Source organism: Carassius gibelio, chromosome A24, assembly GCF_023724105.1.
Source record: "Carassius gibelio isolate Cgi1373 ecotype wild population from Czech Republic chromosome A24, carGib1.2-hapl.c, whole genome shotgun sequence".
Taxonomy (NCBI): Eukaryota; Metazoa; Chordata; class Actinopteri; order Cypriniformes; family Cyprinidae; genus Carassius; species Carassius gibelio.
The window spans coordinates 22,237,896-22,261,301 of record NC_068394.1 but is presented as its reverse complement, the minus strand read 5'-3'; the positions used below and the strand labels follow the sequence as shown (position 1 = coordinate 22,261,301).

The following is a 23,406-nucleotide window of genomic DNA, read 5'->3' as shown; positions in this document are numbered from 1 at the left end:
AAAGGTTGTTTCATTCAGTTTTGACTTGCCATTTCAAAGACTACATTTTGACAATACTACATTGTACATTAAAATGTATGTGATCATTTAACCATTATCATGCAATATTGTATTTATCTTGTTTATCATGGGTCACACAATATGCTGCCAGATCTTAGCCTGATCTGGGCCACATATCACTGGACTGATCTGGGCCACACTCCTCCCATCAACAATCGGCCCTCATGTTGTTGTAACGGGGCTGTTCTAGGTGGGAATTGAACCCGGGTCTGTTTGGTCCGAAGTCACTGAATTAATGGATTGAGCTAACTCCCCACTAAATGAATCCAAGAGCAGGGATGATCAAATGGCCAGTAGTCGTGGGTCTTCAACAAGACAAAACTTTACTAATGGAAAGTGCAACAAAACAAGAGAAGCTGTGCTTCCAAAAAACAGTACAAATGAAAATAGACACAAGGGTCCAAAGACTTAAACTTAAACTTTGGCAGACTTAGCTTGCAACAGGTAACATAGGCTCAAGACTGAACAATAAGGCATGGCAAAAACACACTTAAATAAGGCAAGACACAGGTGTGAGGCATCAGGCATAATGAGAGGTAGGGTTCAGCAGGAGTCTGGTGAGGGTTGCCACCTGCCGACCAGGAGGAAAATAGCAGTCCTGTTAAGGATTCCTTACAGGAGTCCCCCCTCTAAGAACGGCTCCTGACGTTCACTTGGTGGAGTCTTTGGGTGCGACGAAAATCCGTGATGAGCATAGGGTCCAGAATGTCTCGAGCAGGCACCCATGAGCGCTCCTCTGGGCCGTAACCCTCCCAGTCGACCAAATACTGTACTTTTCCTCTGACCTGACGAGAATCCACCAACCTACGCACAGTGTAAGCTGGTTGTCCATCGACAATCCGGGCAGCTGGGGCGGTCTTGTGAGCTGGGGACAGAGAAGAACAAACAACAGGCTTTAGCCGAGAGACATGAAATGTTGGGTGAATCCTCATGGACCTGGGCAGCTGTAGGCGGTAAGCTACTGGATTTATCTTCCTGAGGATCTTAAAAGGACCAATATAACGTGGAGCCAGCTTGCGAGATTCCACCCTCAGAGGCAGATCTCTGGTTGCGAGCCACACCCTCTGACCCGGACGAAGCACTGGTCCCAACCTCCGATGCCGGTTTGCATGCCTCCGCTGTTGTTGAGTTGCCTTCAGTAAAGCTGTCCGGGCCTTCTTCCAAGCCTGTTGACAACGGCGAACTAGTTGAGCAGCAGCAGGGACACATACCTCTGGCTCCTGACCAGGGAACAAAATGGGAGGGAAACCGTACTGGCACTCAAAAGGGGACATGCCTAAGGAAGAATGGTAGAGAGTATTATGTGCAAACTCTGCCCAGATTAATCGAGAGCTCCAAGTGGTCTGATTGTCTGCTGCCAAACATCTCAAAGTTTTCTCGATCTCCTGATTCACCCTCTCTGTTTGCCCATTAGACTGGGGGTGAAAACCAGATGACAGACTGATGTCAGATCCAATGAGACGACCAAAAGCCTTCCAGAACCGGGAGGTGAACTGGGAACCTCTATCGGAGACAATATCCTGGGGGAATCCATGAATCCTGAACACATGCTGCATTAGGAGCTCTGCAGTCTGGCTAGCTGTGGGAAGTTTGGGTAATGGCAGGAGGTGACAGGCTTTAGAAAATCTATCCACCACCACAAGAATGACAGTATTACCTTGGGATTCAGGCAGACCTGTGACATAGTCCAGAGAAATATGCGACCAAGGATGTTTAGGGATAGGTAGAGGATGCAGTAGTCCTTGAGGGTGGGTTCTGAGCTCCTTGTTCTGGGCACACACAGTGCAAGCGGCGACAAAATCACGGACGTCCCTTTGCAACTTTGGCCACCAAAATCTCCTCTGGATGAGCTTGCAAGTTCTAGAGGACCCAGGATGACCAGAGGGGAGGGATGCATGTGCCCACTGCAACACATCAGAACGTAGGCGGTTAGGGACAAAAAGACGTCCTGGTGGACCATTACCTGGATCCGACTGATGCCGTTGGGCCTTCTTAATGGCTGCCTCAATGCCCCACTGGATAGCTGCTATTATTTTGGTGGTGGGAAGGATGGGTTCTGGTCTGGCCTCCTCTTCTGGGGAGTCAAACTGCCTCGAAAGTGCATCTGGTTTTGAGTTCTTGGAACCTGGGCGGTAAGAAAGAACAAAGTCAAACCGGTTAAAAAACAGTGCCCAGCGTGCTTGGCGGGAATTCAGTCTCTTGGCCTCCCGAATGTAGGTTAGGTTCCTGTGGTCGGTCCAGATGAGGAACGGGTGCTTGGCCCCTTCCAACCAATGCCTCCACTCCTCCAATGCCACCTTTACTGCCAACAGCTCTCGGTTTCCAATATCATAATTCTTCTCTGCTGTAGTTAGTCGTCGAGACAGATAGGCGCATGGGTGAAGCCTGTTGTCGACCCTGGCTCTCTGGGACAAGACTGCCCCTACCCCTACATCAGAAGCGTCAACCTCCACCACAAAGGGCAACTCTGGGTCTGGAAGGGTTAAGATAGGGGCAGATGTAAAGAGTCTCTTGAGCTTGTTAAAAGCTTGATTGGCCTTCTCAGTCCACATGAATGATCGGGCAGACTTCTTGGTGAGTGCGGAGAGAGGTTCTGCAACAGAGCTGAAGTTTCTAATAAATCTTCTATAAAAGTTTGCAAACCCAAGAAAACGTTGTACCTGCTTCACGGAATTAGGTTGAGGCCATTCCTGCACTGCTCGCACCTTGCCAGGGTCCATCTGGATGTTGCCCTTGGAAATGATGAAGCCAAGAAATGGGGTTGAAGACACATGAAATTCACTCTTCTCCAACTTGACGAAGAGGCTGTGTTTAAGTAACTGGGAAAGGACCTGTCGAACATGTTGGACGTGTTCTTGGTAGTTGCGTGAGAAAATAAGGATATCGTCAAGGTAGACAAAAACAAACTTGTTCAGCATCTCCCGCAAGACATCATTAATCAGTGCCTGGAAGACAGCTGGGGCATTGACCAGGCCAAAGGGCATTACTCTGTACTCATAGTGGCCCGTCGGGGTGTTGAAAGCGGTCTTCCACTCGTCCCCTTCTCGAATCCTGACCAGATGGTAGGCATTTCGGAGATCTAATTTGGTGAATATGGTGGCGCCTTGCAGGATCTCAAATGCAGAGGTCATCAGGGGCAGGGGGTAGCGATTCTTGATGGTGATGCGGTTGAGACCCCTGTAGTCGATGCAAGGCCTGAGGTCACCATCCTTCTTCTCAACAAAGAAAAACCCTGCTCCAGCAGGTGAGGTTGAAGTACGAATAAAACCATTATCCAAGGCTTCCTTGAGGTACTTCTCCATAGCGGTCCTCTCTGGGGCAGAGACAGAGTAAAGCCTACCCTGCGGTGGGCATGCTCCAGGAACCAAGTCTATAGCACAGTCATATGGTCTGTGAGGGGGAAGGGAGGTGGCTCGGGACTTGCTGAAGACTTCCTTGAGGTCAGCATACTCTGGAGGAACTCTGGACAGATCAGGGAGACACACAGGAGGCATAATACTCTGGGTTTTTGAAATGGGAAGCTGCAGTGCAACCGTGGCCTGGGGAACTTGAGGCGACTCAGGGTGAAATGCTGTGCACTTCGCGGTGGCAGATTTAAACTGAGATACAGGTAGCTCTTGAGTATCAGACCTGTCTGTTTTGAGATTGGCAGGGCACCTGGATAGTCTCGAAATTGGCTCTGGGTATACCTCCAGTTTCTCAGTAGAATGGCAAAAAGAAAGAGCAGAAACACAACAGTTAGTTCCCCAACCTTTAACTACGCCTCTAGACCAGTCAATATTTGGGTTGTGACAAGTTAGCCACGGAAATCCAAGAACTAAGGGGAGTTCTGGTAACTGGATAAGAAAAAACTGTATTAGTTCCTTGTGACCCCCAACTTCAAACTGAATAAACGAAGTGCAGTGACTAACCTGTCCCGACCCCAGAGGTCTGCCGTCGAGAGCTGTGATGGTTAGAGGTTTCTGGAGGAGCATGGAAGGAATGCCCAAACGTCTGGCCACATCAAGATCTAAAAAGTTCCCAGCAGCCCCAGAGTCGATGAAAGCACCAAGCTGGTGATTCTGGTTGTTGTGGAAGATGGTGGCTTAGATAGTAACTCCAGAGGTTGTAGGATGAAGGAAGATATTTACTCTCGTTCCAGTTCCCCCTTTCCTGGACGAGAACTGGCTTTTCCCGACAAGGACAGTTGGAGCGGAAATGGCCAGACCTTCCACAGTACAGACAGCGTCGCTCCCTCATCCGTCGATCCCTTTCTGTCTGGGTTAATCTTGTTCGACCCAGCTGCATGGGTTCCTCCAGATCACTGGGTTTCCCGAGTGGTTCAAAAGTATTGGAAAATTCCTGAGGACGATACACACTGGTTTCCCGACGTCGTTCCTGTTGTCGTTCTCGGAGACGATGATCTATTCGGATAGCCACCTCAATTAAAGATTCCAAATCCGGAGAAGGGTCTCACTCATCCTTAAGTTCCGGAGACAAGGCCTGGTGGAATGTGGCCCTTAAAGCTCGCTGGTCCCAGCCACTCTCTGAAGCTAGGGTACGAAACTCAATGGCAAACTCTGCCACACTTCGAGTGCCTTGAGAGAGTCGAAGCAAACGGTAATCCACATCACCTGTGCTGGCTGGATGGTGGAAGACTTTCTTCATTTCAGAGATGAAGCTGCTACTGTTTGCAGTGAGTGGTCCCACAAAGCCGAGGCCCAGTCTAAAGCCTTGCCAGTAAGAAGGGTTATCATGTAAGCAACTTTGCTACTCTCTGTGGGGAAGCTGCCAGGTTGTAACTGAAATACTAGGGTGCATTGAGTGACGAACCCACGACACTTCTCAGGACTGCCATCAAATCGTTCTGGTGCTGGTAGTTTAGGTTCTGACAGGGCGGCTACCACTGCTCGAGAAGGATTACCATGTGACAGCTGAGGCTCTTGTGACGAAGAAGCTGGAGCCTGAAGATTTAAACGTTGAAGAATCTCAGTAAGAATCTGCTCATGTTGCTGAATGGCAGCCGCTTGGCCTGATATGGCAGACAGATTGCGATCCACATTAGATGGTGGTGGACTCTCCTCCGCTGGATTCATGTCTTCTGGTTCAGTCTTGCTGTAACGGGGCTGTTCTAGGTGGGGATTGAACCCGGGGCTGTTTGGTCCGAAGTCACTGAATTAATGGATTGAGCTAACTCCCCACTAAATGAATCCAAGAGCAGGGATGATCAAATGGCCAGTAGTCGTGGGTCTTCAACAAGACAAAACTTTACTAATGGAAAGTGCAACAAAACAAGAGAAGCTGTGCTTCCAAAAAACAGTACAAATGAAAATAGACACAAGGGTCCAAAGACTTAAACTTAAACTTTGGCAGACTTAGCTTGCAACAGGTAACATAGGCTCAAGACTGAACAATAAGGCATGGCAAAAACACACTTAAATAAGGCAAGACACAGGTGTGAGGCATCAGGCATAATGAGAGGTAGGGTTCAGCAGGAGTCTGGTGAGGGTTGCCACCTGCCGACCAGGAGGAAAATAGCAGTCCTGTTAAGGATTCCTTACAGTTGTTTATCGGATCCCGGCCTTGCCGTCATTGCCACACATGGCCCAGCTCTGGCTGAAAGGGTACATACTATTGCAGACAGGAGGCCAGCAGTGCCACCTTGAGGCCACATATAGGCCAAGTCCGTTTGCTATGTGGGATAGAGTGGAGGATGATCATGACATGAAGAGGTTGTCTGCATGGGCCTCATAAGCAGGAGTACAAACTGTTTCTTATTTTTGTTAACTTGCACTCTTAGCTCTACATCCAAGAATTTGCCAATTATAAGAAATGTTATATAAACAAAAGTAGAGAAGCTAATGATTTTGTTGTGTGTTGATCTTTAAGATGAAGGATTACTTTGGTGGCTACTTGGTGTAAATAGTAAAATTTTATTAGTGAAGGACAATAAACTTCAGTTTTAAGTAAATGTAGAATCAGGGTTTGCTTAAAAAATAAACTTCATTAAGTGCATGATTTAAGAGTTTGCTTACAATGTTGTAAAGTCTTGATTTTGACATAATAGTTACAATTATGTTGCAGAATGGCAATCAAGGTCGTATTCTGGGTTTTTTTGCGCCTTTGAAAGGCAAATAAAAGTGAACAACTGAATCCCTTCACCAAGGGCCCTTCCAGAAGTCTGTTAGCGAAGGGAACATGTGCTGGTCACTTCACAGAAGTGATTTCCATGTGTGGTAATGTGATCAGGGATGTTGTTAGTGGGGTGAAAGGTGGTGATGATTATAGAGGCCCACAGCTGAGGATGGACCCCCTGGTGATCTCAACCGACTGGCTGAGGCCAGCCTAAAAAGACGTTCATGACAGCTTTTCATCATCATGAAAGCTTATCATTTGTAGGTGTTTTTTAAGCCTTGTCAATTTAAACATTCAAAAGAGTTTAAAGCATTTAAACACAAGACGAGGGAAAAATCAACTGAGTACTCGCGTGAGGTGTTCGGTGTGCAAGCACAGAGCCATGTCTCATGGATAACATCGTCGAACTGAGCTCTCCTTCGTGTCCTCTTGCACCAAAATGAACAAATACAAATCGCAGTTTAAACATGCAAACAGAAAAAGATGTAAAAGAGACCAATTCAGCACCCGTGCGAGGTGTTCACAGGGCAGGGTGTCCTTAATGTTAATCCGAGAAAAGGAAAGAAAATCACTCACTGCTCTTGAATGAAATACTTTGTACTTATAAAAATAATTAATCCACAGTCAAACCAATAATTATTCAGACACCATAATATATATATATATACATATATACATATATATATATACTAGTGGGTGCAGGACCATAGTTAATTTAACTAAGTAAAATAAAGTAAACTGTGCCAAATTTGGACTAATTTGGACCAAACATTATTTAGACACTTTGATGTTTTGCTTAAAGGGGCGCTACAATACCCAAATATTATACCCAAAAATTACTGTAGACTGTAGACTACCAGTGATATTGATTTAAAAAAAAAAAAAAATAATAATTATGGACCTGACTTCTGAGTTCATTACATATCTTTCTATCAAAGTTATCTAACATTATCAAGAGGAATTTGTTCTGACACAGTTAAACTCTGAGTTCTTGTCATATTTTATTACCAATTTCTAAACTATAGCAAATAAACTGTGATAATGTGAGAAATGTTGTCTGAATACATTTTGGTTTGACTGGGTATTTTATTTTACAGTGAAGACTATGCAGCAATATTTAAAAAATTTCATACAGGGCCCACTGTACAACCTGCACCAGGCCCCTCTAACCCCAGTTGCGGCCCTGGGTTAAGGTACCAAGACAGAGCAATGCACTGTGTGTACTGTAGGAAATAAAACAAGAAGGCATGTGGTTTAAAAAACATCTGTATGCAATACATTTTCATTTTTGTTCATGAGGGAGTTTACCGTGTTCAGCTTCCCAAAGAACCATGCGTTATACGAACAGTGGATGTAGCTTGTTTTTCCGGGGCAGCAATGCAGTGTAGTAAGTGCGTTTGTGTGTTCTTGTCATTTCAGTGACGAATGTTTTCTAAACAAGGCCCAGGTCAATGCTGGATCTGCACATCGTTTGCTATTAAAACATGGAGCTGTCCCTGTGATAAAAGACCCCATTCATGTAAGTACAACTGCATCAGATTTCTGTCTTTTGTTGGAAATCAGCACTTAAGTGAATGTTAATTGAGTCAGTATTATAGTTCCGCCCACGGCACGCCTTCAAGAGCTTGGCTTTTTACGGAGAGAATTGCAAAGCTGTATTTTTCTTTTATAAATATGATAAAACGAAAGACTTTTTAGAGATATTAAGGATGTAGTACTACTCTATAGGTACTCAAGATTAACATGAGATTAGGTTAAACTGTGTATGATGGTCCCTTTTTATGTTATCTTTCTTTAATTGCTAATGCGACCATTTTACACCACAGACTGAACAACATTAAGCATTGCTTGGTAATTGGTCAACAAAGTATTGATAGTTGTGCAAATATTGTCATACAGTTTTCAGAATTTTTGGTTGATTGTAATCCATTACATACCTTTCCATCAAAGTTATCTGACATTATCAAATTAATTTATTCTGACACAGTTTAACTCTGATTTCTTGACATATTTATTAAAATTTTCGAAACTATAGTGAATAAACTGATAGTGTGAGAATTGTTGAAGATGTCTGAATAAATTTTGGTTTGACTGTATATTTATTTTTTTACAGTTTAGACTATGCAGTGCTATTTTAAATTTTATAATTCTGTCTCTGTACCTGGACACCTACAAATTTGAAAAAAAAAAAAAAAACTTAAACATTGTGTAAACAGCACAAATAAATAAATAGAATTAACATACAAATTAAACAATTTTAAACAGGGCCTACTGGTACAACCTGCACTGGGGCCCCATAAACCCCCGGCTACGTCCCTGAATGTAATCTTTGGTTAGGAGATCTTAAAGCAAAGTTGCGGTTGATTTCGACTTCACATGCACATGTACGTGGAACTGACTAATTAAGATGACTAAACTATAGTAACCATGGCATTACAGTGTGTTCTTGACAAGTTCAGAACTTTTCTGAAATCTCATTTCCGCTAGATGGCCTTGCAAGCTCTCTTTGAGTGTGCACTCCTCCCTTTGGTGATCGGTAAATCGGTTCACGAATCATATGTTTTAGAGAACTTGTTTAATACCAGGGGGCAAGGAACTCGACCGGAAGTTGAAGTCGGGTGGGGGCTGCCATCTTTTAGCAGAACTTCACTTGCGTTAGCATTCCCATTGACTCCCATTCATTTTGGCGTCACTTTGACAGCGAATAACTTTACATCTGAGGCGTTTAAAGACTCCGTTTGTCCATTATTTATTTCTAAAGATACACGACAATGTATAAAGGGCTCCATTACCTTCTATGTTACATTATGGCCCCGTATAAACAGTTTTTGTAAAAAATAGGCTAACGATTGCGTCATAACCACTTGTCTCTCTGTCGCATTACCGTGCAGACAGGAGGAGAAGCTCGCAGGCAATTAACTTAATATGGCGTACTGGCGTTAAATTTTAAAATACTATACAAAATAATGAATCAGAATACTTACTCCTGCTCACTCACGCCAAATAACTCCCTGCTCAAGCTCATCGTCTCTGCAAGATTAACGATGGCAGTTTGCACGCACAGCTACTAGAAGATTTACATCTGTCAGACAGGTTGCTGACGTCGTCAAGCTTAGTTCGAGTCTGCGCGTCAGAAACGGAAGTGCTAAAAAACGCTAAAAATGGGCTTCACTTGTCTCAATTGAGTTCCAATGGGGTCGCTGTGTCCATTTCTTTTACTGTCTATGTTTAATACCGATAATATAAATATATTATTATTATTATTATTATTATTATTATTAAATGTTAAGTGAAGTATTCATTTCAGTTCAGCCATTTTCAGCTAATAAAACGATGCGTGTTTAAACACTAAAGTTATTTTAAAATTTCTCGATTAAAATGTTTGTCATATTTCTCAACATGGGCATAAACATATTTCCGTATTTTGTTTGCAACAGTTGTTCTCAATTCTATTAAGCGTATTATGGTGCTTTTGGGGAACGCACCTCAGATTAATTCAAGTGATTCATTGAAAATTCCAATGCCAAAAACGAATCCGATTCGGACATATCTCTCTCTCTCTCTCTCCCGCCCCCCCCCAAGTATCCCAGAGTGCAGTCTGGACGATGGGGCGGGGCGACACGTTGGGGCGGAGCGACACGTGTCGCCCCGCCCACCTCAGCGGTTATTGGTTTATGATTAAGATGAGTTTATTGGTGTACAGATGAGTGACGATTTTACAGTTTATTGGTATAGAGAATTATGATGCTATTAGCAGGATTGGAATGCGGAAGTAGACACTCAGATGAATTAACTTTTAATATAAATTAAAAAGTGAATATAAATGTTGTGTTTTTGCATTTATTGTTGCATTTCCACAACATCCCGTATAAATACAAAGAGTTTTGGATTACGACGAACAGAATAGAAATAAATGGTCTACTCCCTCAACGGCTGTAGACGCTACCTCGGCATTACTCGCTGGTTTGAAAATGACACGGCAATATTATGCGAAGTATGGTTACGTAGATAGTCATGGAGTACCTTGATTTATATATTCAAATTATATATACATATATACATATATACATATATATATATATATATATATGTATATATATATATATATATATATGTATATGTATGTATGTATGTGTGTGTGTGTGTGTGTGTAACAAATTGTCACCAGTCTCTGAACGTCACCAATAATATTCTGAACATTCCCTTGGCCCCTACGAAAATTTACCATGGTTCTGCTACAAAAACTATAGTTAAACTATGGTGTTTTTATAATTACAGCTCACAGTAATTAATATGCCAAAAAATATTTTTACTACAATATATCCATGGTTACTTTTTGCAAGGAAGGAACTATACAGGTTCTAAAGAAAACACTTGTTACTTTCTGTTATTTGTTTTCTGAACTGCACTACTGAAAACCTCATTAATCCTCACAATCCTGTCACAACTAAATTAAGAATCCATTATGAGCAATGCATAGCAAATGATGTTATCATCAAATATGAGAAACCTTAAAGAATGATAGACTGATGTAAATGACTGAAACCTGTTGTCATGCACGTGTTTTCCATAGCTTTTTTATTAAAACATTATACACTGCAAAGTTTAACTTTAAATGAAATCAATTAATACATCAAAACCAGTTGATCTCAGTCCATTCTCTATTTCCCTTCAATGAACTTAACACACAAATGTGTTTCATGCCGCAAAAAAAAAAAAAAAAAAAAAAAAAAAAACAGTCCTTGGAACAAAATCCTGTGTAAACAAAAGCCCAGAAGTTCACCACGCCGGTCTCTTCCCTGTACCCTGGGGGGTTAAACTTGAAAAGGGCTCTGCACTGCAAGCGTTCCCTGATGCTGTACATCCGTCTGAACTCGTTCCTGTCAGGAGACAGGAGGACAATTCTTCCAGTTGGCCACAACTTATAGTGTTAAGACAAAATACATGAAAGATAATAATAATAATACAAAAAAAGTTTAACAGCCTTCTACTACAAAATTCAATTGGAGAATGAGCATTAAACGGGGAAATCTTACTGTCTAGCCAGGCAAACTGTGCCACTTTCCGAAAAACTTCGGCGCACATCCCTAAACCATCTGCAAACCAGAGAAAGTGTCAAATATGCAGAGTCACTCGCCGACAAAATAACTTCCCTGAGGATTTCCAGGGGAAGCTGTTGAATCAAAAACATACATAGGTTTATTTATACATGTATATAAAAGTTATTAAACATTATATAAACACTGACTACAGACAACCGTGCTTTAAAACTCTCATTAAAAACTATAGATTGTTGTCACAACTGCATACTCATTCTTTTATAATAACACTAATAAAATGTTAATATATACAGTACTGTGCAGAAGTATTAGGCATGTTAGTATTTTCACATTGAAAAAAAAATTATATCTTTTGCTGTTGTGTGTCAGTAGGATATATTGGTTTACATTTCCACACATTCATTTTGCCATTAATTGTAATAATCCAGTGATATATTTGTATATATTTGTATGCGAGAACCACATGAAGATCTTTTACATTGAATATGAATATTTCTGTCTTATATGGTGAACAAAATCCACATTAGATCGCAAACAGAAGTTATTTAAAACACTCGCTGCTGTCTGAAAATGAATTAAGCTGAAATGTTTTTAAATGTCTTTGATGCTGATGTTAACTGATAGCTATATATTAAATAATCCACAGTGCTGACCAATATAGTACTTATACATAATACCAATTTCACATCTGAACAACTATGTAGCTGTAAAAACTAAAATACCTCTGCATGTACACACATGTAATTATTAGTTCTTAATGAATGTATGTGCACAAATAACCTGCTTTGCTGGACTCTGCCTGAAGACATGGTGAATGGTGAAGTTCTCCTCAGTGGTTGAGCTCTAAAAGAACAAATGTCAAGAGGTAGGTATATTGCTAGAGATAGTACAGAGTAATGTTTCATGTAGCAACATTCAAACACCTACATACATTTGCGGAGTGAAACTGTACAGGAGAACAGAACACCACCACCTCCTGATCATGTCATCCTGAATAATAATAATAATAATAATAATAATATACACACAAAAATCATGCATGTCTGTTCAAATAACTTGACAAATGTGATGCCATACCTCTGTAAAATCGAACCTATGAACTAAAGCCATGTACAGAGTGTACTGTTACAATACACAAAGAAAAATAAAATTTGCAATTTATAACAATTATTAACAATAATTATTCAAATTGAACGTACCATGGATAAATAAATGATCGAACATCGCATTTCATATTATAAAATATTTACACAACCACTTTTACTCACCTCAAGCAATCAACGGAATAGCGTTATTACTCTGCTGCTGTAGTTGCCACCGTTCTGTTTGTTTCAACGCAAACTGCCCCCTGCTGGCTCGGAGGAACATGTCAAAGGCGGGGAAAACAAATATGGGCGGGGCGACACGTGTCGCTCCGCCTCGAAGTGTCGCCCCGCCCCATCGTCCAGACTGCACTCTGGGGTTACTCCCCCCCCCCCCCCTCTCCCGCCCCCCCCCCCCTCTCCCGCCCCCGCCCTTCAAGAAGCAAACAGGAAGTCAGTCTTTTCTCACGGATTACTGACACGTCTTAAGTTACAAAAAGGCATCGTCATGAGCTCAAACAGACCATCATATTCAACCGGTAAGTTGTTTTCAAATATACTGTTCAACAATGCTTTATAACGCGGCAGTTGTACTTAAACTCTGCATCGTGCGCACTTCTGTTGACGGTGCGTGTAACTTATGTTTCGGGTTAATGTGACACGTTTCACTGTTTTCCTCTGCTCTCAGGTATGACGTTCACATGTAGACTTATGACACAAAAACACTCTCAAATGATAAAACACACATCCGACCATAAGGTATTCGTTATTCTATTAGTCAATATATTAAAGAGTCGTTTACAGTGACTCATTTTCAAATGAACACTTTTTATTCCATCGTCGTTTCTTCTAATGTGCTTTAGGGTGAAAGTCTATTTTAAGGCTCTGAGGAGTTTGTATAGGGAAAGGTGTGCTATAGTATTAGGGTTGCTTGGCAGATTAGTTAAATTATTATTATTTTTTAAAACCTATTTCCTCGTTGCTTAAGCCTTAAAAGAAACCATACATGTCATAGGTCACATTTCAGATTTATGCACTTATGTGCTTTCGGAGTTTAAATCATTGAGAAAATTATTTCTGAGTAGGCTAAAGCTTGCATGACATGTCTCTCAATACAGGAATCACGGCTTATTGTTTTGGGTCAGTTATTAATGTATTCAAAAGTTGTTGTTTTTTTATATATATATTTTTACAATGATACAAATGTTAAGTATAATACAATGTAAACAATCGCTATTGTTCAAAAGTTTGGTGTCAGTAAGGTTTTTTTGTTGTTAAAAAATTTTACTCGGCATTAAATTGATCAAAATTAGAGTAAATACGTTTATAAAGGTAAACAAGATTCCTATTTTCAGTAAGTACTGTTCTTACGAACTTTCTATAAATGAAATGAAAAATTACCATGGTTAGGACATTTTTTTTATGTATAATAATTGATTCTTGAGAACTAGAACTCGAACTAGAATGGTTTCTAAAGGATCATGTGACACTGGAGACTGAAGTAATGGCTGCAAAAAAATAGCCTTGCTATCAAATGAATAAATTACGTTTGAAAATAACAAATTATTTGTTTTAAATGAATAATATTTCACAATATTATTGTTTTACTGGTATTTTCCTCATTCATGATCCACAAATAATAATAATTCAGCTTATAAAATACATTCTTGGATGCTGATTGGTCAGTTCCATGATGAAGCGCACAATATAGAAGTAGCAACTCACATTTTCAGATAGTGTGGGCCACATTACACACACACACACACACACACACACACACACACACACACACACACACACACACACACACACACACACATATATATATATATATATATGTGTATGTGTGTGTGTGTGTGTGTGTCCTATAGGACATCTCCAACCCTAATTAAAACTCTCCTGCCTGTAGCTTCCTAGTAACCCATCAGACCTTGATTATCTTATTCGTGTCTGTGTGTTTGATTAAGGTTGAAGCAAAATTTTGCAGGTCTCTCCAGGACCGAAGTTCGCCATATATATATATATATATATATGTATATGTGTGTGTGTGTGTGTGTGTGTGTTTGTGTGTGTGTGTGTGTATATATGTGTATATATGTATTATAATTTGCCCAACTGTCAGTTCACAATTTATGTATTTGGCAGCTGCTGCCCAAGAAGCTAACTGTCTCCCAGAACTCCGGCTGATCTTGCTGGGTTGGCGATGGCCAGGTAAAAGCCTGACCGGCAACACCATTTTGGGCCGTGAAGAATTTCATCTGGAACGTGCTGCCGAATTCTGCGTGAAGCGTGAGACTGAGGTGGATCAGCGCAAAGTAACAGTAGTAGACACTCCTGGCTGGTTCTCAGCTCAGACCACACCGGCTGACTACCAGCAGGAAATGGTCCGAAGCGTAACTTTGTGCCCACCTGGACCCCATGCATTCCTGCTGGTCATACCTGTTGGCATGTTCACTGAAACAGACCGGGCTCATATAGAGGAGAACATAGCACTTTTTGGGGAGAATGTGTGGAAGCACACCATTGTGGTGTTCACCTGGGCAGAGGTTTTAAAGGACAGGTCCATAGAAAGACATATACGAAAAGAAGGTCGTGAGCTTCAGTGGGTGGTGGACAAGTGTAAGAAGAGGTACCACGTCATCAATAACTATATTTTTGGTGAACACCCACAACTGCTCCAGCTGATGGAGAAGGTCGAGAAGATTGTATCTGAAGAAGGTGGTTACTTCACCCTTAAGACAGATGAACCAAAAACACCAAGTGAAACTCAGAGTCTGAATCTAAACACCAATTCATTGAAAGAGAACAGGGAGCTTGGAGCTAGACCCAAACAAAATGGCTCCTGCAACTCACTGCGGGGCACGGACCTGAACCCTCCACAGAGTGAGTTCATGTCACAGCATACAATGTACAACAAGTGCTGATCTGGTTATTAGCATGTCTTTGATGGATAATTTTTTTCTTTTTGCATCCAGGTCATCAGTGTTTACTCTAAACTGTTGTTCTGATCAAGTAAATTAATTTCATCTTACATCATAATGTCTCTTGGTTGTTTATTCTGGGACTGTATGCTAACATCTTCAATATTATAATAGTTTTTTGTTTATTATTATTACTCAGACCCCTGCACTAATGAATGTATTTTAAATTGCAAATTATTTATTTTTAAAATTCACCACTGTATGTAACTCTATATTTGCACTCACCAGACGTATTATTTATCTAGTATTGTAACAATGTCATAATCAAACTTTTTTGCAAGATATAGCATTGCATTTTTTATGATGTTATTTATTTTTGTTATCTCTGCAGGTTTGGTTGAAGGAGTGAGTGACTAAGGCTGTGATTACAGTTCCAGTGCTACTGTATTCATTACCTCAATTCCACTGAACTTAAATTATGAAATACCCATTACTACCATATCAGTCCAACAGTTTGCAGTCAAATGTCCCTGTACAATATACTTCTTACCCCACAAAATATAAGATGATAACAGTAAAAATTATTATCATCAAAGGTTTGAATTGGTGTTAGTAAATCAGTTGTACATCACCTGGCATGGCATATCATGCAGATATCACTACAGTACTATACACACTTACCCAAACAGTCATGTCTTACTTTACAGTGTATTATATATGAAGGACACATTGGCACAGAGAATATTGAGGTAATGGAGTCATTAGTTAAACAGAAACACTCCACATTCATGAATAATTTGCACTATTGAGTTTAACACGACCCAATAGCTTGTAAAATGCTTCAACTAATGCACTAATAGAGTTAGCAGAGATGACTGTCTGACACGATTTATATTATTGTTGTATTGGTTAGTTATATTGGTGACAGTTGCTATGGAATTACAAATTGTCCAAAATCATATTACATTTTCCGGTTATTTTACATCATATTTAGGTGCTGTTTCAGGTATTGCAGATACATTATATTTGAATGTTTTCAAATTATATTTTCTAGTAATGTCATTATTGCTATTTTATTGTTTGAGTGAATTAGGTATTTTCACCTTGAGTAATATTTTTTAGTTACTGATGTTTTAGGATTGCTGTGATAAGTTTTCTTTTCTTTATTTGTTTCTTTCTAAATGTTTTAATTTAATTAAGTACACATTGTAAATAGTATCCTCCATGAAACTGAGGCTGGTTAACGGTCTTGTTATAAGCGCTCTTAATATCAACACTGTTAAAGTTCTGGCACTGTCTAATTCTTATGGAACATGAGTGTCTGTTATTATTAATTGATTTACATAAAAGCATTCCTTTCTAGATCTGTTGATTATTTGTGAAAGCCATAAAATTTCCTTCCCAGATGACTTTGTGACCATCATATGAGCTGTTTACCATCAAGTCTTCCAGCTGGCATAACAATAATATAAAGCTGTGCTGCAGTCATATTTTAATGTTGTTTTTCTTTACCTCAAAAGATAGGATGCAGTAAGGGTATGTTTTTCCAAATGATTTCCTTAAATTTGCATAATATATATATATTTAGCATTATTTATTTCTATTATGATTATTATTGTAGTTAAAACACTTTTACTCTGCTGTATTTTGTGATCTATAACAAAAGTCTATATATAATTATAAAGCTTAAGTCTTTGCTATGTATTTTTTAGTATATCAATTTTCGCTGTCATGGAAATAAATTACTGTAAATACAGGTTGAACTGGGTTATTATTTTCAAAATGTCTTAAATAGTGTTTACATCTTATATGACAAAATCACAAAGAACGTAGTGTCTTGTTAAAATAATATTGCCCTTTACGTGTTGTTACATATTTGTTACTGCTTTTAACCACAAGGTGGCGCCGTAATTTATCTTTACTTATTACTGTCGTGGACTCCTGCAGATTTGTTTTATTCAACATTAAGAAGATCAAGCCCTTTCTTTCAGAACATGCTGCACAACTCCTTGTTCAAGCTCTTGTTCTGTCCATGCTGGACTATTGCAATGCCCTCTAGGCAGGTCTTCCAGCCAGTTCTATCAAACCTTTACAATTAATCCAGAACGCAGCAGCAAGATACATTTTTTATGAGCCAAAAAGAATACGTCACACCACTGGCTCACTGTACCCATTTACCTAAATTTGTTACCTCAGACTTATGTGCCCTCTAGAAGCTTGCATTCTGCAAGTGAACATTGCTTGATTGTGCCATCCCAAAGAAGCACAAAGTCACTTTTACGGGCTTTAAATTAAATGTTCCCTCCTGGTGGAATGACCTACCCAACTCAATCCAAGCTACTTCAAGTCCTTAGCCATCTTCAAGAATTGACTTAAAACCCATCTCTTTCCTTTTATTTGACCCTCTATAACTTTAACATTCACTATTCTAATTATATTCTTAAAAAAAATCTAACTACCTTTCTAATCTTTTTGTATTCTATTTTCTTTTCATTTATTATGCAGTTGGATTTTAGTCAAATTAGTCAAGCATGTCCCCATTTTCTCCATCCTTAACATAGGGTTGTGTATGGTATATCACTTTGATTGGTAGAATGTATGTTTCAGGGTATTTCACTTCAGCAAGAACATATTTATACAGATCTCACATTTCTTGTCCCAGGTCTCCTGGATTTCCTTAGTTCCTGAGCCAATAGTTTCTGGATCCTATAGCCATTGTAACAGGCTATTTTTCAGCACACGGTCATTTCTCCCTCCCTCTCCGAGCAGGGAAGGGTCCTACAGTCAGATATCCAAACTAAAGAGAGAATGGAAGCAAGAAAAATATGAAAAGCAAAATATGGTTTTACGTATTTTGTTCTACAAGTGTGTGTTGTATCTTGGTGAGTAATATGGCAATATTTTCTGCTGTGGTTACATATATTTATTTTACTTTTCATGTTTTTGTATTGAGCCATTGCTTTTATGAAAGTGCTTTATAAATTAGGTTTACCATTATTATATTAAAACAGTGCCTCATTAATGTACAGAAATGTAAGAAAGGCATAAAGTAAATAATGAAAAATATAAATGCTTTTCCTCCATTATTCATTTTGACTATAGAACTTGTCTAAGTTTAATTCGCAGTTTATTAGAATAAAAATAATATAGATATGAGCTTTTCAGTGTATAAACGCCAAGAAAATGTGATGTGTTGCGTTTGATAACAAATTTCCTGCTAAATGTCAGTAAAGATAGATCTGAAAAGAAAGGACTCATTCCATATGTTCTTTTCCCCATTAAAGCTACAAGCTGAAGTCATGAGATCATCATCATCTCGCCTCAGTGTTTTTTTATTCTTATTATTTATTAGCGTTAAAATGACTGAAAACTAAATATATTAATAAATTGGTAACTGTAACTGTGATATCAGGAAATTTCCACATTATTGTGTCAAAAATGCAATGCATCGAGTCAATTTTACATGCATTTCACCATTAAACCTGCAGATGTCACACTTGTTATATTAACAATACTGGACACTTAAATGGATAGTTCACCCAAAAATCTAAATTATGTCATTAATAATTCACCCTCATGTCGTTCCAAACCCGTGAGACCTCAGTTTATCTTCTGAACACAGTTTAAGTTATTTTAGATTTAGTCCGAGAGCTCAAAGTCCCTCCATTGAAACTGTGTGTATGGTATACTGTCCATGTCCAGAAAGGTAAGAAAAACATCATCAAAGTAGTCCATTTGACATCAGAGGGTCAGTTATTCTAATTCTGACCTTCTAATTCAGTAATTATATTTTATACCCCTTCCCCTACCCCTCCACCTACCCCTTCCCCTTGTCCCTTGAAACAGAGTGTCAAGGGGTAGGGGAGAAAATATTCCCCTAAGGATTGGGACACCACTACCATGACGTCACACGCCATCATTCTTCGTCTAGCTCTTACAATACACACATATACTGGTGTGCATTAGAACCTTTAATTATCGTTCTGGATTAATGAGCTGCTAACTGACACACACACATATCGGAAATCGTGCAGCTCACACATCCAGGAGAAAATATACTTGTCAACGCTGCCCCACGACTTTTATTAAATACAGTTTAAATACTGAATCGCTACATTATATTTTCCAGCGACGAGAGGATACAATCAATGTTTTTAAGTAAACTCACTCTAAAAAGATAAACGCACAGGCGCGAATACACAACTTCCATCTCTCTCTCTCTCTCTCTCTCTCTCTCTCGATTAGTCAATATTTGAGAAAATAGTTTTGCGATTTCTAATTACTGGGGGGATTATTCTACAGCAGTTATCGCCCTGATCAGACATATGGTGTGGCACTATCATGCAGTCTGTAATGATATGACATTAGCAAATATTAGCGATTTTTTGCAAACATTTCTTCGAGTAACATGACCATTAATATGAACTCACAATTGAATGTAAAATAAAACAAATGATTACTTTTCATGAAAATCTTTATCTATGCCAAAAAAGCTTACATTTATTTGTCTTTTTGTTCGCTGTAGCAGACATGTTGCCTAGATAATTCATATCCCTTCGTTTGAAGTGTGGGCCCAAAAAATCCCTTCCCCTTACCCCTTCCCCTCCAACCAAGAGAGAATCGAGACACCCCTACCCCTTCACGTGAACACGCAAAACGGAGGGGTAGGGGAAAGGGGAAGGGCTAAGGGGTAGAATTGGGATTGGGTCATGTTACTCAAAGAAATGTTTGCAAAAAAATCACTAATATTTTCTAAAGTCATATCATTATAGACTACATGATAGTGCCACAGCATATGTCTGATCAGGGCGATAACTGCCGTAGACTAATCCCCCCAATAATTAGAAATCGCTAAACCATTTTCTCAAATATTGAGAGAGAGAGAAATAAATGGAAGTTGCATGTATTGGCATCTGTGCGTTTATCTTTTTAGAATGAGTTTACTTAAACACAGCGATTGTATCCTTTCGTCGCTGGAAAATATAATGTTGCGATTCAGTATTTAAACTGTATTTAATAAAAGTCGTGGGGCAGTGTTGACAAGTTTATTCTCTCCTGGATGTGTGAGCTGCATGATTTCCGATATGTGTGTGTGTCAGCGCATTAATACAGAACGATAATTAAAGGCTCTAATGCACACCAGCACACCAGTATATGTGTGTATTGTAAGAGCTAGACGACGAATGATGATGTGTGACGTCCTGGTAGTGGTGTCCCAATCCTTAGGGGAATATTTTCTCCCCTACCACTTGACACTCTGTTTCAAGGGACAAGGGGAAGGGGTTGGCGGAGGGGTAGGGGAAGGGGAAGTGGAGGTGGAAGGGGTATAAAATAGAATTGGGATTGGGCCTAAATTTAAAATATCTTAAACTGTGTTCCGAACATAAACAGAGGTCTCACGGGTTTAGAACGACATAAGGGTTAGTTATTAATGACATAATTTAGATTTTTGATTTTCCCTTTAACACACGTAAACATATAGTCCACACAAACTCAAACTCACATTGATAATACACACCCTCCAAAACTGTAGAAATTGTATGAACTATACAGTAACTTACCAGTCGTTACTAACAATAAAGAGGTTTATAGTGAAATCAGTACTACAGACAATGTTGTGTCTTTACAATGGACATCCATTTTATAAAGCATTGACGTATTGCCTAAAAATAAAAAAAGAATTTGTTTGAAGTCACCCTTGCCTATGTTTTTTTTTTTTTGAAAGTGTAGATTTCAGTATTAGGTATTTTCTAGACATACTAGATTAACAAATTTTAAGAAGCGAATAAATGCTTTATTAGGCCTCTTTATGACTATTAATTTTGACAATATAAGGGGAATTCTTTTTTTTTTATTTTTATTTTTTTCTCTGGACATATTGTTTTTTTTTTTTTTCACAAAAGTCCAGCTTGGCCCGATACACAGGCCTATATTTTAAAATATTTCACAGATACATAATACCAAACACTGGACTGCTGCTCACAGAGCCAATGGGCGAGCGTGATTTCATTTCACCAAGTACAACATGTTCCTTGATCAACATCCTTGTTGATCCTGGAACAACATTACAATCAACCAATCAGAATTGAGATATAACTTTTCAGGAAATAAATGTTTTAGGCTTACAATCAGGGTCAGGTGCTTCTACAGTACACCCTTGTTAATCAGCTATAATTTCCCATTGATTTTAAGAATAAATTATTTGTAGGGTTAGGTTCAGCGGTAGGGTTTGGCTTAAGTCTATATTTTTGGACAATAATGTTGATCCAGGAGCATGTCTTACTTGGCAAAATCACGGCGACCGGAGCCAGTGTGAGTGGGTTTAGTGAGAGTAGAGGCATGCGCACAGGGGTAGATGGGTGAATGTAGAGCAGAGCGTGCGAGTGAGTGTGCACGCGGATGTCACACTCCGTGTTGCGCACTTCACACTGAGTGCAGGCTGAGAACGGGTGCTTGACAAACATCAGAGAATGAACGCATGCACAGACATAAATGCATTGGAATAAAATTCGCTAAGAAGCTAGCAGAGTGTTATTCGTAAATTACGTAATCATCACGCGGGGGGAACAGTATGTGGACATTATTTCACGGCGGGTGCTGCTGGAATAGCAACTGAACAACTCTGGTAAACTCTGAGCTTCACGTTCGAATGGCGAGGGGTGAAACAGCTTGCTATCCCAATCCCTGATAGAGCGACTGAACCAAAAAAAAAAAAAAAAAAAAAAAATACAGGTCGTTTAGTTTTCTAGAGGCAGAATCGCATAGCTCGTGCTAGTAGTTTGTTTTGGCATCTCGCGCACAGTTAGCCCAACATCTCTACGGGCTCGGATGTTAATTTGATCGCCTGACACACAATTCTATCTATTCACTGGACGAATCCACGCCTTAGGATGCCAGATCAAATATCCGTGTCGGAGTTTCTGTCGGAAACAACAGAGGATTACAACTCTCCCACTACATCCAGCTTCACCACCCGTCTGCAGAGCTGCAGGAATACAGTCAGTGTGTTAGAGGAGGTAGGTGCATGCTTTTCTCATGCAGCACTGCATTAGTGTATTGCATCTGTTTTACACTGATACTTTTCACTAGTACATTGCATCTGTATATATTACTCCCTCTTTGCCTTCATTGAAACCTTGTATTACCATGTTGAATGTTTGTTTATTTTGGTACTTAAAGTATTTCGCTAATACATGTTTAAAGTGTCTCTTTGCATCGGTACATTGCATCTCGCACGAGAACAGTACATAACATCTACTGCTATTAGTGCATTGCATTAGTTTATTATATGTTTACAGTTACCCATTGCATGTTTACATTTTACATATTTTGCAGCTGTTTACATTTTGTTCATTGCATCTGTTCATTGCATCTTTTTGGATTTTTCAATTGCATCATCTTTTTACTGTGGCACATCACATTAGTATATTGAATCTATATTAGCATCTGATTACATCTGTGCATTGGATTTAATATCTTTGGTATTTTATATTTGTGCATATTATCTCTTTAAAGTGTTGCTTTGCATCAATGCATTGCACCTGTTTACAATGCATCTTATACTAGTAAATTGCATATTTTTACATTGATACTTTGTATCACTACATTGAGTCTGTTTAGTTTAATGCATTGCATTTTGGTGGTACTTAAAATTTGTTTATATTAGTGCATTTTTGTATATTATTGCATTGCATTAACAAATTGCATCATTTTACTTTGATACTTATTGCATCTGTTTATATTAGAGCATTACAGTATGTCAGTTAACATTTTTTAATCTGTTTGCACTGGTGTTTGTTTACATGGCTATTCTGAATAAGTACAATAAATCTCTCTCCTTCCCCGTATTTATTTTATGTATTTTTTATTTATTTTTTATTTTTTTTACACATGGTTTATTAGTATGTTGCATCTCTTCATGTTGTGAGCAACAGTCTGCAGTGTGGGCTGCATTTCTGTTCAGGCAGTTGGTCTGGCTTCTGATTGCACTGATGATTCATTGGGTGTACAACCGTTGAAAGACTTTAAGAGTCATAATTTGGATGGATATGGAAATGGTTGACTTGAATTCATGGTAAAATACCCCTGAGAGCATGCATTTGTGCATGCATCACTATTAAAGGGGTCATATGATGCGATTTCAATTTTTAAAAAAAGCTCTTGGTGCAT

The 23,406-nt window shown here is 39.3% G+C and overlaps 2 protein-coding genes and 1 long non-coding RNA gene across 6 annotated transcripts in view; 2 read left to right on the top strand and 1 right to left on the bottom strand.

The window, feature by feature from the left end:
• Window positions 1–10,735: 10,735 nt before the first annotated feature.
• Window positions 10,736–12,700, bottom strand: LOC127946066 (uncharacterized). Its single transcript, XR_008151010.1, has 4 exons — window positions 12,166–12,700; window positions 12,015–12,077; window positions 11,211–11,347; window positions 10,736–11,054 (listed from the first exon to the last, which is right to left on the bottom strand). It is a non-coding gene; the product is annotated as an uncharacterized LOC127946066 (long non-coding RNA).
• A 34-nt stretch (window positions 12,701–12,734) lies between these two features.
• Window positions 12,735–16,599, top strand: LOC127946059 (GTPase IMAP family member 4). Of its 3 annotated transcripts, XM_052542351.1 has the most exons (4): window positions 12,735–12,855; window positions 14,462–15,199; window positions 15,292–15,328; window positions 15,629–16,599. In XM_052542351.1, the coding sequence occupies exons 1-3, from the start codon at window positions 12,825–12,827 to the stop codon at window positions 15,309–15,311; spliced, it is 789 nt and encodes a 262-aa protein (XP_052398311.1). In that variant the 5' UTR covers window positions 12,735–12,824; the 3' UTR covers window positions 15,312–15,328; window positions 15,629–16,599. The 3 variants fall into 3 exon arrangements, with proteins under 3 accessions (XP_052398311.1, XP_052398310.1, XP_052398309.1); XM_052542350.1 differs by lacking the exon at window positions 15,292–15,328; XM_052542349.1 differs by having other exon boundaries at window positions 14,462–16,599.
• Window positions 16,600–21,470: 4,871 nt separating this feature from the next.
• LOC127946058 (arf-GAP with SH3 domain, ANK repeat and PH domain-containing protein 1) overlaps window positions 21,471–23,406 on the top strand; it is an 87,729-nt gene continuing 85,793 nt past the window's right edge. Inside the window, exon 1 of one of the 2 annotated variants that reach the window (XM_052542348.1) lies at window positions 21,471–22,253. In XM_052542348.1, coding sequence (XP_052398308.1) covers window positions 22,128–22,253 — 126 coding nt within the window. In that variant the 5' untranslated portion in view covers window positions 21,471–22,127. The remainder of the gene's footprint in view (window positions 22,254–23,406) is intronic. The other variant, XM_052542346.1, reaches the window with a different exon arrangement.